The 16112-nt window shown below is 42.2% G+C and overlaps 1 protein-coding gene across 4 annotated transcripts in view; it reads left to right on the top strand.

The window, feature by feature from the left end:
* Nucleotides 1–16112, top strand: part of USP40 (ubiquitin specific peptidase 40) — a 30046-nt gene that overhangs the window by 9913 nt on the left and 4021 nt on the right. For all 4 annotated transcript variants that reach the window (XM_032693842.1, XM_032693841.1, XM_032693840.1 and 1 more), the window contains 19 exons: nt 1386–1514; nt 1743–1844; nt 2253–2360; nt 3177–3498; nt 3923–4004; nt 4945–5116; nt 5808–5892; nt 6652–6722; nt 7527–7846; nt 8422–8548; nt 8896–8953; nt 9711–9764; nt 10697–10785; nt 11170–11256; nt 11760–11796; nt 12228–12292; nt 12416–12490; nt 13937–14063; nt 15176–15270. In XM_032693842.1, coding sequence (XP_032549733.1) covers nt 1386–1514; nt 1743–1844; nt 2253–2360; nt 3177–3498; nt 3923–4004; nt 4945–5116; nt 5808–5892; nt 6652–6722; nt 7527–7846; nt 8422–8548; nt 8896–8953; nt 9711–9764; nt 10697–10785; nt 11170–11256; nt 11760–11796; nt 12228–12292; nt 12416–12490; nt 13937–14063; nt 15176–15270 — 2205 coding nt within the window. The remainder of the gene's footprint in view (nt 1–1385; nt 1515–1742; nt 1845–2252; nt 2361–3176; nt 3499–3922; nt 4005–4944; nt 5117–5807; nt 5893–6651; nt 6723–7526; nt 7847–8421; nt 8549–8895; nt 8954–9710; nt 9765–10696; nt 10786–11169; nt 11257–11759; nt 11797–12227; nt 12293–12415; nt 12491–13936; nt 14064–15175; nt 15271–16112) is intronic.

Raw genomic sequence — 16112 nt, 5'->3', positions numbered from 1 at the left:
AATAATACTAATAAAAAATTTAAACAAATAATACTAATAAAAAAATTTAAACAAATAATACTAATAAAAAAATTTAAACAAATAATACTAATAAAAATTTTAAATAAATAATACTAATAAAAAATTTTAAATAAATAATACTAATAAAAAATTTTAAATAAATAATACTAATAAAAAATTTTAAATAAATAATACTAATAAAAAATTTTAAATAAATAATACTAATAAAAAATTTTAAATAAATAATACTAATAAAAAAATTTAAGTAATAAATATAATAAATAAACCATACTAAATGAATAGCGGTAAATAAAAATTTAAATAAATAATACTAAATAAATAATATTAAATAATAACAAATAAATAAAAAATAAATAATTCCTGACAATTTTGGATCCTTGAAGAGCCTACTTAAATAAATAAATAATAATAATAATAAATTAAATAAATAGTACTAATAAAAATTTTAAATAATACTAATAAAAAATTTTAAGTAATAAATATAATAAATAAACAATAGTAGATGAACAGCGATAAATAAAAATGTAAATAAATAATACTAAATAAATAATATTAAATAATAACAAATAAATAAATAACAAATAAATAATTCCTGACAATTTTGGATCTTTAAAGAGCCTATCTAAATAAATAAATAAATAAATAATAATAAAAATAAAAAATTAAATAAATAATGCTAATAAAAATTTTAAATAAATAATACTAGTAAAAATTTTTAAATAATAAATATAATAAATAAACAATAGTAAATGAACAGCGATACATAAAATAAAAATTTAAATAAATAATACTAAGTAAATAATATTAAATAATAACAAATAAATAATTTACAATGATGAAACACACATTGTCCTTATTGAACTATTGCAATGCAAGCTTGGAAATTTCTCAGTGGTTGCATTTGAGGAAGGTTTTGTTTTTTGTTTTTTGGGGTTTTTTTGGCAACTTTAGTGGTTTTAAGTGGAGCTTGTTTTTTCTCTTGTCTTAAAAATAAGCCTGGTTGTTCACAAACATTATTTTCCATTTGTAATTCCCACTTTTGGTCAGAATCCTGGTGAAAAGGTTGCTTAATGACACAGAAGTTGTGGACTCCCCATCCCTGGAAGTGTCCAAGGCCAGGTTGGACAGGGCTTGGAGCAAGCTGGGCTAGTGGAAGGGCTTTCAAATCCCTCCCAACCCAACCCATTCCATGAATTTATGCTCTATGGTTTATATCAACCCTCCCCTGTGTTGCCAGCACCCAAAAACCACATTTCAAGCTGCAAAAACACGCCCTGAGAAATCTGTGCTGGTGTGAAACTGTCCTTGGGTGCAAGACTTACTGATGTGTGTCCTTGTGACTGTTATTATTTCTCTTTTTAAAGCCTGAAATGGATGATTCAGAGTACATGTATGAGCTCTTCTCTGTTATTATACACAAAGGTGGCTGCTATGGAGGACACTATCATGTTTATATCAGAGATGTGGATGAATTAGGAAACTGGCAGCTACAGGTAAGTCCTAAAGGTGGTTTTTTTTTCCTTTCCTTGCTTTATAGGCCTTATTTTCCAGGAAAAGTGTGAATGAGCAGCCAAACTAATTAATGTTATGAGGCTTGGAGTGTCTCATGTCCTTAAGAAGCATAATTAATCAGAATTTCCTTCTAATTTTACTACAGAATAATCAAACCCAGTTGTGTGTGGTACAGCAGCATCTGTGAGTCTCTTCTCTTTGTTGCACAGGAAGAAGAGGAAAAGCTGATTGATGATAAGGCTGGAAGAGATGCTGAAAATTCCAAAGAAACTGAGAATCCACTGGCAGTCTTAAAAGGGATTTTAGCAGAGGTATGGTATGTAAGGGGCTTATTGCTTGGATTTTTGAGCCTGTAAGGGGTTTGTGTGTGTAAGAGTGGGCAGGTTTGAGTGTCCAGATCTCCTCTGAACTCACTGGGAAGCAATTAAAACTTAAAAATGTGAGGCTGGAAAAAAAACTTGAGGCTTGGAAAAAAATGTGAAGCTTGAAAAAAAAGAATTGAGGCTGGAAAGGAAATTTGACAGTAATAGTTTCTCTTCATATAGAAAAAGGTCATTTCTGAATATTTCTTAAGCTGCCCCCTACAGCTGTTGTAAAAGGTGATGTTACATTGGCTTATTAAAAGCCAGGAATGGTGGGAGCACTTCCAAACTGGCTTCTTTGTGCTGATCCCTTGACTATTGGAGCCTTTGTTATCCCAGTTTTTCGTTTCTCTCCAGGAAGACTCGAAGCAAATTCCCGTGGATCAATTAGGGCAGAAATTATTGGAGAAAAAAGGGGTGTCCTGGAATAAGAAATACAGAAAACAATATGGAGCGTTAAGAAAGGTATTCACATGGGTGGTAGTTTGGGTTTTACTGTTGAGATAACTTTATCATAATAATTTATATTCCTGTTGAAGAGTCAGTTGGATGATGATTGAAAATATGGAGCCTTGGACTAGCAAGGAGAAGTTTGTAAGGGGGATTTTGGTTGGTTCCAGCATGTCCATGAAATGAATACTCGAGGAAAATCTTGTTTTCCTGTTGGTTACTGTGTTTTATAAAGCTTTAAGGAAAATACTTCAGCATTTGTGTTGTAGCTATGTGGGAATTCCATGGTTTTTTTGAATGGAGCTGCCTGCTCTAATTTCACAGTAATTATGGAAATGTGGCTGTGAAATCTGAATATGAGCCTTTTGCAGAGGGGTAGAAACAATTTGTGAGCAACCCAGTGTTAAATAAACATTCCCAACTTGATGTGCTCTCGAAAATATTGCCAAAGGCAAGTGCTGGGTCTCTCCCAAAGCACCTTGATCAGTATTCTTGAAATAGCTGGAAATTGTTTTAAGCTTTTGGAAATAGCAAATGAATCTTTGATTAAAGCTGAGATTCAGGTTTAGTTGGGGGTTGTTTAATTCCTGCATTTGGTTTTGTAGATTTGTGGAGGGGTTTGAGGGTGCTTGGTGTCGCAGAAAAGGTCGGGTGGTAAGAAAATTACGTGTTTTCTGTCTCCACTGAGGAAATGGCTGAGGAAGGCCCATGGAATGAAGGTGGAAGGGATGGGGTTTGTGGGGGTTTGTGGCTCAGCTCGAGGATGGCTCGGGGGGAGCAGCTGCTGCATTTCAAACTCAGTGTCTTCATCCCGCCCTTGTTCCCTCTCAGTATTTGCAGCATCACCCCCAGGTCTTCCAGCTGAGCCCTGATGCCAACAAGGTTGGCCTGAAGGAAGCCCACGAGCTCCTGGTGGAGCTGGATTCTCCAGGCCAAGCTCTGCAGAGCCCTCCTCAGAGCAATGGTGTCCCCTGGAACTCAGAGAAGAACCCCCCGAGGCCGAGGGCCACCTCTGCTGGTGGCCACTGGTTTGATCTCAACGATTCCAAAGTCCAGCCCATCAAGGAGAAGGATATTGAGAAACAATTCCAGGGTAAAGAGAGTGCCTACATGCTGTTTTACCGAAAATCCCAGTTGAAAAGACCTCCTGAAGGTACACAAAGCTCATCTTGATGTCCTGGGGGCTTCCTGCTGTGCCAGTTTTTCGGGCTGTTGGGCTTTTCTGTCCTTTCCAAGAACTGAAGATCCAGTTTTCCTTGTAGTGATCCCTTGGAAAAAAAGGATTAAGTGAAATTAGTGGCCAGTTAATTGGCTATAGCTGATACTAATTGTTTTTTAAGTATGCTTCACAAATAATAGCAGAACATCCAAAACCAATGCAAGTTGTTGCTCATGGCATTTTTATTAATTTCCCTTCAGGATTGATTGGGAGAATTAAATTATTTGTTTGTATCATCTTGCAGTTGAATTTTCTCTATTCTGAACGTAATTGCTTTTTCAGCGTAATGTTTCATCTTGATTTTCTTGTTTGCCAAGCCACATTTGAAGCCAAACCAGCCTTTTATTCTTTGTGGCAGCACGAGGAAATCCGAGGTACCAAATTCCTGAGCACCTCCTGGATGAAATGAATGCTGCTAACACTGAGCTGCAAAAAAAGAGGTATGTTGATGGCACTGTCCCAGGCTCAACCAGCTCTTCCCTGCAGGTCTCCAGAGGGATTTAAAGGGAAGAAGCCCCTGAGCAGAGCCAGCTGTTGAAATGATTCAGTGTCATGGAGGTTAATTGAAGAATCTGTATACCCAGATTCTGCCTTCTGGTGATTCCCTGCCTCCCTTTTAGGGGCATAAATAGGCATCTGATGGAATTTCAGTGCTTACAGTTTAAAATTGCCCCATTTTTTTCGTGCAAATTGGTGCACTTTTGGAAGGAGAATGGAATGCATCATCTTACCTGGGTTTAGAGAGGGAGTTCTCCTGTGAGAGAAGGGGGAATGACTTGTGTTGCTGTGAAAGAACAGCTACGCTGGTATTCTTTGCCAGAAACAAGGGAAGAACTAGTGGTGTTCAGGTTGCTTGGAACTTTTCCTTGTGGGTGAATGAGGATACACCTGAATCACAGCTGAATTATCAAAACAGAGGCACAAGAGTGACAGGTTTTATGGGATTTTCACACAAGGCTGTGGCTACCCCATCCCTGCAAATGGTCAAGGCCAAGTTGGAGCAACCTGGTCTAGTGGAAGGTGTCCCTGCCCTTGAGAGACACCAGGGATGAGCTTGAAGGTCCCCTGCAACCCAAACCTGTCACCTTTGAAACATCTCTTCCCATAGCCTTGATGGGACAGGGAATTTAGCCAGGGAGGGGTTCCCATAGCCTTGATGGGACAGGGAATTTAGCCACGGAGGGATTCCCATAGCCTTGATGGGACAGGGAATTTAGCCAGGGAGGGGTTCCCATAGCCTTGATGGGACAGGGAATTTAGCCAGGGAGGGGCTCCCATAGCCTTGATGGGACAGGGAATTTAGCCGTGGAGGGATCACTTCCAGCTGCATCTCTTTGTGGCTGTTCAAGTCACCCTTTTGTTGTTGTTCCTCTCCCCAAGAGCTGAATGTGACTCAGCCAACAATGGCATTGATTTACATCTCCATCTGAGCTCCTGCTACAAATTCCACAACGGGGCTTTGCATCCCTCCCTCTCCTGGAAAGAGAGCGTGGTGGATTTGACTACTGACAGGAGGAAAACCCTGGGAGACCTTCGCCAGGCAGTTTTCCAGGTATTTGCTCCCTTCGGTGAACTCAAACTTCATCTTCACTTGAGCCACAACAACATTTGCAAATGTACTTATGCTGCAGTTTTTATTTAAATGAGGAGTTTTCAACTGTAAAAGTGAGGCTAAAAACTCATGTGGGTTTAGAAATAAAGAAATAGTGGTTTGGGGTCTGTTCTTGAAACCATGAAACTGCTGAAAATTTGACTAAATTTAACTAAAAACTCATTAAGTTTTCAGCAGTTTTGTGGCTTCAAGAGCTGAAGAGCTTCAAGACTTTAAAGCTCTCATAAGATAATTATTGATTATGGATTGACACTTTAAATTTCGTGTTGGGACAGATTTGTCTTTATCTATTCAAGGTGTCCAGAGGTGAGCTTGGGAGCCAGGCCTGTAACAGCTTCCAGCAGCTTGGAATGTGATTTACTGCCTGCTGTTATTTTATATAATGTTATATAAACTTACATAACATATATAATATCTAGTATTTATAATGTTATATAAATTTAAATAATTTATATCAGATAACTTTATATAATACAAGCTATGTAAATACAATATTTATTTTAGAACTTCTGTAATATTTCTATAGTGTTTATTATGTTTTATATAATAGCATATCAATATGACATTTTAATAACACTATCTAAATTTATATAACATTTATGGAATTCTTCTGGTGATTTTTCCCAATGAGATGTTGGACTCCTGGGAAGGAGACATGGTTCTGAGCCTGGCCAAGCCTTTACCAGCAGGATTACATCTCTACCAGATGCTTGATGGTAAGGCCACTACAATCAATGCTTCCATGTTGTTTATATATTTAATTTACTGCAGACATCAAAGATTTCACATATAAACCATCTTGGAGATGTGTATCACTGAACACTCTTCCAACTCAAACTTCCTATGACATTATTTCAGTTATTTATTTCACTCTTATTAGGGAAATGAATGATTTGGGGACTTTTCTGGGTAATCTTTGCTGTGAAGTGCAGTAAGACTTCAGGTCTTAAAACAAGTTAAACATATTTGCTGATAAAAACATGTTAGTGTGTATTTTGCCCTTGATTTGCTTTTGGATGTTTGCTCTCATCTCTCATAGGATTTTCTTGGTAGGTGGAGGAGAGGATGGAAGTAAAGGAGAAAATGTGGGGAAATATAGGAAAATATAAGCTTAACTTAAGCTGAAGTGGGAATTTTGTAAAGGGGAAAACTTACATGAAGAGTACATTAATTTATTAAGAGCACTAATTTTTAAAATCATGCTTTTTGTCTCCTTGCTAGGCAATTCTAAGTGTTAGTCTTGAAAAAACTTTTTCAGCCCCTTTTAAATTTGAGAGAAAGTCGGTGTTTTACCAGCACATAACCCAACTCTAGGACGTTGATATAAAATACAGAGACATTCCTAGTGCCCTAAATATTCCTCCCACAGTTCTTCAAGTGTCAAGGACTTCAAAAAAACGCCTGGGTCTGACTTGCTGACCCTGCTTGTGTGTTTTGAGGGGGGGCAAGAAGCTCACGATTCGCTTGTTTTTTAGGAGATGAGCTGAGCCTGGACAGCATTGGGGTGGCTGATGGAACAGACATCTTTGTGTGGAATGGGAAAGAGGTAAAAGGGCCAAATACCCTCCTGCCTTGTCAGCTCTGAAGGGATAAGACTGTGGGTGCTCTCCCTGAAATTTTCCAGTCTCACATCTTCCCTTTAATAGAATATTAAGGCTTCTGCTTAACTTTGAATTGCTCATGAAACACAGCATTTTATTCTGTCCCTGTAGCAGATTAAAGAGTTATTTTTAAAAGACATCTATTGTAAAAGTATTCATTTCCTTCCAGGTTTATCAAAGAAAAACCCCAAACCAAACCTAAAACCCCAAACATCCAGAACCAGAATTGCTTTTGTCTTGGTTGTGCTTTTAGGGTAGTTTTTGGGGTAGTTTTTACTTCAGCTTTCTGTGTGATTCAGTTTTCTCCAGCGAGGAACTGTATTTATTGCTTAGGTTCAACATCAGGTTTTAAAATCTAACTCTTTTGATCTGCCTCAGTCACTTTTGGGTAGTTCTTTGATATCCTGAGAGGCCAAATTCCTTTATTCTTACTGTGATGGAGACAGGTGTCCCCTGGTTTCCCAGCTACTGTTACCATGGAATAATTTGGCTTGGAAGGACCTTAAAGCTCATCTCGTGGGCAGGGGCACCTTCCACTATCCCAGGTTGCTCCAACCTGGCCTTGAGCACTTCCAGGGATGGGGCTTCTCCAGATAACAGCCCTTGGGGTTGTCCTTTCTCCTCCCAGCTCCCTTTGAGTTACTCTGGTCATTCAGCAGGAAGCTGCTTTGTATCTAATGAGGAGGGGAGTGTCCACCTTGCTGCCCAGTCTGCCCTGTGATCCCTGACTGTGGAATTGCTGCCCTCAGGTGGGAGGCACCAGGGTGCTGGCGGGCGCCGAGCACGAGCCCGTGGTGCTGAACGTGCTGCGCCTGGCCGGGCACAACGAGGGAGGCAAGGGCCAGCACTTCACCGAGGCCCAGCACACCTTCTCCTGCAGCACCAGCCTGGGGGACCTGCACAGAGCCCTGGCTCCCTCGGGAGGAATCGTCCTCAGGAACAACTCTGGAGAAGAGAAAGAAGCCAAGAGCTGGGAAGTTTTCCGCGAGGAAGACATGGAGGAAACGATCCGAAGCGTTGGTCTGAGGGACGGGTGCTCAGTGCTCATCTTGGACAGCCACGACCAGAGGTGACCACTTTGATTAGGAGCATGATTAAACACAAATGATACATTCTTGTAACTAATTATTACTTTACCTTGCCTTACATTTAAAAGGTCAGTCTTAGGTTCTGGAGAGCAGACACTTGTCAGCTGTTAGACATTCTTTGCTCTCCAAGTGCAGACACACATCCCTTTGACTTCCACTTGAAAAGGGGGAAAAAACCTGGTGGCAACAAGACATGCTCAGTGTGTTGGCAAATACTGGGCATAACCTGAATTTCTGGGGGTTGAGTCTGAGGGACTTGGGGGGATGAAAGGGCAGAGCAGTATCAGAAGACAATCAGCCCAAGCTGTGCCAGGGTAAAGCCACCATAAGGTTTTATCCTTTCAGGGGAATCTCCTAGTTGAATCTGAAGTTGTCAGATTCAAATTTCTGCTCTCCTTACACTTCTGTGCTGCCTGACCCTCACCCTGTGATGTTCCATCACTGTTAATGACCTCAGAATCATCAGTTTGTTTGGGAGCTTTGCTGGGGAGTGATCTACCCTGACAAGAGGCAGCTTTCCTGTCTCTGACTGTGTCTGCACTGTTGATTTTCACAGCTTTGTGAACATTTCCAGTGGCAATCTGACAGCCTTTACCTGTGACATCAGCTGGCTCCAAGTGAAGAACTTCTGTGGGGCAGAAGATGAAGAGAACCAAGTTAAAATTACTGCCACTATTGAAACAGTAAGGACTCTGCTTGGCCAAGGCTCTTTTCCTCAAGCTTGCCCACTGCCCTTTGCCCAATTAATCAGGTTTAGCCTCAGGGATGAAGTTTTTCCTCTGCTGAAGATACTCTGGAGCTCAGAAGCTCCCATTATTGGGGTATTTGGCAGATAAATTAAACAAGGGCAGTGTTTTAGTGTGAAGCAATTTTGATTTTTGGCCCATCCTGTGTGTTTGAGGTGATAGCAGGAAACCAAAGCTGAAAGAGGAGGGAGGGATTATTTGTTGTTCTTTGTGGAGTGCCATTTATCCAGGCAGGGGTGTTCCTGGCATTCCCTGCTGGAAGTGTTGAAATTCCTTTCTTTTAGGTGATGTCAGATATCAAAATGAAAGCAATAAGGGAGCTTCACCTGGAGGAGGAACTTGGTGAGTGTTCACCTGCTTCACCTTTGTCTGATAATACTCAATTTACTGAATTTACCAGGATTTTCCTGGTTTTTCCATCAGTGTATTCAAAACAGCAAATCCATTGCTGTTAGGAGGTTTTTTGTTTGGTTATTTTTTTGTTTGGTTTGGTTTTTTGTTTGGTGTTTTTTTGCTTGGTGTTTTGTCTGTTTTTTGTTTGGTTTTTTGGTTTGTTTTGTTTTTGCCGGGTGTTTTGTTTTTGCCGGGTGTTTTTTTGAAAGAAAGAGGCTGAGAAGGAGCTAAAACTCTTTTAATTTTAAATTGAATTATTAGTTTTCCAAGCTTTAAGAAAATAAATCAGTATAAGTCTTGATTAAAATGCATTTCATGAGGCTCTTATTTTACTTAGTTGAGTAGGAATATTTGTGTTGTGTTACTAAAGTATTGTACTCACTATTGAAGAAGATTTTTTTTAACTTTATTCCTTTCTGGAAGAGTCTCCAGTTTTCTTTCAAGTTTTTATTGTCTTTCCCTTTGGAAGCACTTGGCCAGTTTTGTAAAATTTTGCTGATTGTACTTTAAAAGAGAAAAGTGATCCTTCAGCAAAAGAATAAAAGATTATTCGGGGACTTTCTGGGAATTTCTCCAGTTGGGCTTTTGATGTCATAGGTGGGGACACCTGTTGTAATTAATCTAATGGTAATTAATCTTAATTCTGAGCCAAAATTCTTACTTGAATTATTTAATACATCTCTCTTTCCTTCCCTTTTTCTTACAGCAAATGAGAGCTGTCTTAGACCTGTTAGTGGGAACGGGAAACTTCTGTCTCCAGGTAAATTGATGTATTCCATCCTTGTTCTGTAAGGAATCACTGAGGAGATTTGAAGCTCCCCTTTGTCCTTCCCTGAGAGAAGAACTTCCCTGATTTCCAGACTTAACTGAAGCAGTTGGGTGGGGTTTTTTTCCCCCAGTTTTTAGGTTCATTAGCAGCAGCCACACAAAGGTAGAGGTCAAACTTATTTGATTATTGCCATCCCTAATTCCAGCTGTCAGTGTTTAGCTGTGCTCCTGTGGGGCAGAGTTGGGCACAAAGGGACCCCCAGCTTTGGTTTGGGTGGTGTTGGAGCAGTGGAGAGAAGCTTCCTGGGAAACATTTTCCATGTCTTTGCTATTTTATTCGTACACTGCATTAATAAAACCCAAGGAGAGATTAATTGCCTTCCATTCAGTGCTTGTCAGACAACACCTGGAATGTTGTTCCTGTTCTGGGGGCTCAGCAGGAGAAAGGAGCCCTTGGAAACTAAAACCTGTCCAGTTCAGAGCACCCAGAGAGTCTGGGAGCTGGGATGGATGGCAAAGGAGGGAAGCTGGGCTCTTCCAGCTTCCTGAAGATGGGGAGGAGTCTTGATTGCCATCTTCAGCTTCTTAACATGGAATTTTAGAGAAGGCAGATTCTTCCTGGAGGAGCACATGGAAAGGATCAGAGGCAGTTTCAGTGAGGGAAATTCCAACTGGGCTGGTGGTGGGGGAAAAATGGAATTCACGGTGGGAGTGGTCCCAACAATAGACAGGGAGCCCTGGGAGATCTCCATCTCTTTGCTCTCATCGTAGGAGACTTGGAGATCTGTGGGCAGAGCTGGGGAGATGAAGTTCTCCAAAGGTCATGGAATGGTTTTATCTTGCTCTAAAGAGCAACTGGATAGAATTGATGTTTCCAGGAAGCAGCAGCTGATGATGTTCTCCATGTTTTTATCCTCCCTGAAGTGCCTGAGGATTACACTGTCAAGGAAGCAGAACTGAAGATGGGAAGCTTGCTTGGGTTGTGCCATGGGAAAGCTCCAACTTCCACTCAGGTAGAGCTGTGAGGGAAAGTGTCTCATGCATCTCCTCTGTAAAGGGCACAAAGGGTGCCAAGGGGGTATTGCTCTTGGAATCTCCAAGTTGTAAACCTCATGGAATCCCAGAATGGTTTGGGTTGGAAGGGACTTTGAAGCTCATCCCATTCCACCCCCTGCCGTGGGCTGGGACACCTTCCACTAGCCCAGGTTGCTCCAAGCCCCGTCCAAGAGGAGGAGTTGTGGAGTTCATGAATAACTCTAATATGTTTACTGCTCTGTTTGTGCTGCTTGGCTTGGTTGCTTTAGCCCAGAGGTGTTTCAGTGCAGTTTGATGCCATTCCTGCAGCAGGGAGTGGTTATTTCTCACTATTCCCATATTTATTCTGATCCCATTTTTAGCTCTTCCTGTACTTTATGGTTGGGAGCGACCCAAACTCGAGCCCCGAGATGGAGATAGTTGTGGAGGAGACTGCCTCTGTTGGACAGGTAAGGCAGCTTTTGGAATTCCTGCCTCTGCTGCTCCTGCAAAACATTCCCTACACCCTTTGCCTCACACAGAATCGAAGGGAGAGGAGTTGGGAAGAGGAAACTCTCAGTGCTTCCAGTGATGGCAAACAGTGGCTGGAAAGTGTTGAGTTTGCAGGTTTAGGTATTTAAAAAGTTCCTCTGCAAACTCGGGGACAGAATTTATTCAAATAAGGATTTCTTCAAAATTTATTCAAAAAAGGAACAAACTGACAGCAAAGGTTTATTTTTTTAACAGTTGGGAAAAGCTGACTGAGCTGAGGGGAATTTCTTGCCTGAAAACCATCTCATCTCCCTGAAGGGTTTAATATACAGCTCAAGAAAAAAATACATCTTGTCTATCTAATTATATTATTAAAAGAAATGCCCAGGAATCAGTCAGTCTTTGTTAGAAAATGTGCTGAAAACTTTTATTTCTCAACCTGGGCATTGAGACAAATCTCACCCTGTGTTTCTTTTTTCAGTGTCTCAATTTAATGCTGCAGAAATGTGGATTATCAGGTTTGTTGTTATTTACTTTTAAAAGGAATTTTTCATATTTCTTAGACAGCTCTTGCCACCTTAAACCTTGTCTATTTGTTGCAATCATCTGTGAGGAGAGGAAAGAATTCTACACTTGCTGTCTTTATAATGTAATTTTTATTTTAAAGAGCTTGTCATAGATTCAAATGGTAAACTGACATTGCAATTCCTTCCCTTTCCTCTTAAACCAGGGAGAATTAGGTGGGTGAGGAAGAGACATTTATGCAAAGTGTTTCTTGGGTCTGGGGAAGGGCATGAAGGCAATACTTGATTTAGTCAGTTGTGTTTAAAAACCAAATGGAAAACCGAAGAAAAAAGAACCTTTTATGCTTATTAAGTTGTGTAATGTTTTCCCAAACCAGCATCACTGGCTAATTAGTTTTGCATGTGTATTTTTTGGTTTTTGGTAGGTGATAACTGGCATTTGAGAAGGCTTGACTGGTGCTATGAAGCAGGGGAAGCACTAAGTCAGGAAGTAAGAGGATCCTCTTTTTGCTTTGAGTTTCTTTCCTCCCTGTTCTGTAGAGACTTTTCCTGGGCAGAGCTGCATTGAACAACTTGGGGATTCACAAATAGCCTGGCTTTTCTCTTCCCACAGAATGCCACCCTGAAGGAACTCAATGTGTGCAGAGGAGACACTTTGGTCATAACGGAAGGAAAACTTCCAGAAAAGGTAAAACAAGAGGGACTGTGTTTTTATTCAGTGGACAGAGACTTGGAATCCCAGAATCCCAGAGTGGTTTGAGTTGGAGGAGACCTTAAAGATCTTCTCATTCCACCCCCTGCCATGGGCAGGGACACCTTCCACTATCACAGGGTGCTCCAAGCCCCATCCAGCCTGGCCTTGGACACTTCCAGGGATCCAGGGGCAGCCACAGCTTCTCTGGGCAACCTGTGCCAGGGCCTCCCCACCCTCACAGCCAGGAATTCCCTCCCAAGATCCCATCTAACCCTGCCCTCTGGTCTTTGGGGCAGAATTCAACAACTAAGTGGAATCATGGAATCCCAGCATGGTTCGCTCTGGAAGGGACCTTAAAGCTCATCTCATTCCACCCCCTGCCATGGGCAGGGACACCTTCCACTAGCCCAGGCTGCTCCAAACCGCATCCAGCCTGGCCTTGGACACTTCCAGGGATGGAGCAGCCACAGCTTCTCTGGAGAACCTGCTCCAGGGTCCCACCCTCAGCCTGCCCTGCTCTTCACCCCCTGGATTACAGAAAGCTCAGGGTTTTGCCCTTCATAGACAAATCTCATCCAAGTGACTGTCACACACCTGGCCACCTATTACTTGGACTGTGGAAGGAAAGGAGGGTAATAAACACAACTGGTGATCCAAGAGGCATGGAAAACCATGGATCTGTGCCCCAGCTGTATCCCATGAAGTGTTGGGAAGCTGGAAGTTGCAGGGTAGAAGACAAGTGGGCAGAGAACGGGGCTCTTAGCAAGTAAAGCTTCCTCAGGGAAAACCAGAGGTTTGTAATACATTTGTTCTTGGGAAAAAATGTAGGATAAGAGGTTATGGCCACAGTGCTGTGGGTGTTGAGAGCAGCATCTGGAAGCAAGGAAGCTTACCTGCTCAGGAAAGGAGACAGGGATCAAATCCATGTCCCTTCCTGGCCATGCAGAGCAGGTGGGAAAACCTATCAGGAAAACCAGGAGTTTCTGAAGAGGCTGAGCAGTGTTGTAGTGGGTGAGCTTTGATGAATCCCTGGATTAGATGTTGGGAAGAAATTCCTCCCTCTGAGGGTGGGGAGGCCTTGGCCCAGGCTGCCCAGGGAAACTGTGGCTGCCCCATCCCTGGAAGTGTGCAAGGCCAGGTTGGAGCAGCCTGGGCTAGTGGAAGGTGTCCCTTGCAAAAATGTAGCATCATTAGGGCTGGAAAAGACCTTTAAGGTCATCAAGTTCAACCTTTAACCAGTACCATCATATTCACCACTAAACTGTGTCCCCAAGTGCCACATCCACGCTTTTGAACACTTCCAGGGGTGGTGTCTCCACCACTCCCTGTTTCAGAACTCCCATTTGAATGAGTCTTTTCCTCCTTCCTGTGACAAAGGAGGGAATTTTTTTCCTTTGCACTGAAACAGAAACTTCCTGGTGCTTTCTGTTCACCTTCCAGGGTTTCCTGAAAATTCCCATCTGGTGGCTCAGACCTTCAAGCCGTAAGAAACATGGAGAGAATGCTCAGGACCAAGTGAATGGGCTGGCCTGCCAGATGGAAGCTTTGCAGGTGTCTGCTGGGACAGGTGAGCTTGGCCAGGCTTGGGAAGGAATCACCTGGGGTTGCTCTGAGGGCTTGGAGTCAACCCCAAAACTTTAATGCGAAACCTTAAATCCTCCTGCAATCCATGAGGCACTGTATACAAGTTGCAGCAAGTCTGTGGTGAAAGGAGACGAAGGGGGTTTGTGACAAATCCATAAATGCTGGATAATCCTGTTGTGATGTTCCTCAGGTGGATTTTCTCAAGATCTCAGTACATTTTGAAGCAAGGGCTCTTTATTCTGTCCCTGAAGGCAGTGGCAGCATTTTAAAGCACAGAGATGATTTGGCTTCAAATGCCAGACTCCCAATAGCACATTTAATTCCCTTCAGGCTGTTTGGCTTTTTGGGAAGCTGGAAAAGGAGTGATGAGTAAAGCTCCCAGGGTATAAAAGACCTCACATGCAGGATTTTAGGTGTGTGTGTTCTGTTAAAGGTCACATCAAAAACCAGCTGGGGTAGGAAAACCAAGTGAGGGTTGAGAAGGGAGAGGGAAATGAAGTGAGAATCACTAAATTGGAAAATGGGAAACAAACAGATTTTCCTTTCTACAGGAAAAGAATATTTCTTTGCTGCTGAGTTGTTTTGGAGGGCAGGACCCCTCTCCTTAGAGGTTTCTTTGCATTTTTCTCCTCTCTCTCAAACCTTTTCTGGGTTTTACTTTCTCCCCTGATGATTTCAGCAGCTGAGGGCAGATTTACCTTTCCTTGCAGTAGGATTTACATTTCAGAGTCATAACCAACAATTAATCCTATTTATCAATGGGAATAACTGCTCCTATTTTAAAAATTGGCATTCTAGGATCTGTTGGAACCCTCCTTGTTTGGAAACTGTTGGAATGGATTTTATCTACTGTGTATAAGTAGATCCTACTGTACTTATTCTAGTGGAAGGGAGTGGCAGGGAGTTGGATGTTTAAGATCTCTTCCAAGCCAAACCATTCTGGAATTCCATGATATTCTGATTCTCTACAAAACGATGGGAGGGCAGGTCCCTTCTGGAAGTGGAATCTCCCCGTGAAGGGACCGTGACCTCTCAGGATTATGAACAAAATCATGATGACTCCTCTGTTTGTTTCTTTCTCCCCCCTTCCCAAAGCTTCCCCAGAAGCCACCCACCCAGCCATGGAGCTTTGTTACGCTGGCAGGATAGAGATAGCAGGAGAAGCTTCTCTGGAGGAGCTGAAGCTGCAGGTGAGATGTTCTCCCTGGGGGGACTCAAGCCCTGGTAACACCTCCTGTGCACTGCCTTTTCCCCGCTCTCCAGTGTGTTGGGGCATTTCTTTTGTGCCATGCTCAGGGCTGAGTACCAAGGGGCATTTGGAGCATGTGGCTCAGACACTTCCTGAGTGTCCCTGCAGTTCCCCTCCTCCCCCTCGTGATTCCTGGCCTGGGGAAGCCTCCTTGCACTTCACCTGGAACTCTGGCTTTGCAGCCTTTGGCTTTGCATCACTGGGTCCAGTTTCTCCATGAGAAGCACACACATCCAGGCACTTCCTAAAGAAGCCATTTTCCATTCCCACCTTGTTCCTCTATTAGTTTTCTGCTTCTTCTTTTGATTTTTTGCTGTTGAAGCTGGTGGATAAAGAATTGCTCTGGGTGCACAGAAGGTCACGTTTGTCATTCAGGAAGGTCTGGCTTAGTTTCTTTGGCCAGAAGCTAAGGTGCCTTTTGCTTTTTTTTAACCAGAAACATTAAGATTTTAACACACCAAAACCCAAAAACCAAACGAAACACCCCAAAAGGAAAAGAAACCCCAAAACCCAACCAAAAATCCACCACAAAAATACATGAGCTAGGCCTACCAGAAGGCTCTTTGTTGTCCTGAACTGCACGGGGAAGGATATCTCATTAGATTCTGGTCCATCCCAACACTTATTTTTTGGGAATGCCTTTGGTTTCAGGCTCTGCCAAGCTCCTGCTGTGGAAAACTGCCCGTTTGCAGCTTGGGAACAGGAGAATTGTCTGAGCATGGGAAGGGGGGAGTCCTTGCTGAGGGCATAGAGGAGCTTGTAGAGACTGGGAAACGATTCCAA

This window comes from Chiroxiphia lanceolata, chromosome 7, assembly GCF_009829145.1.
Source record: "Chiroxiphia lanceolata isolate bChiLan1 chromosome 7, bChiLan1.pri, whole genome shotgun sequence".
Lineage (NCBI taxonomy): Eukaryota > Metazoa > Chordata > Aves > Passeriformes > Pipridae > Chiroxiphia > Chiroxiphia lanceolata.
The sequence above is the reverse complement of the archived record's forward strand: the minus strand, read 5'-3'. Positions and strand labels throughout refer to the sequence as shown.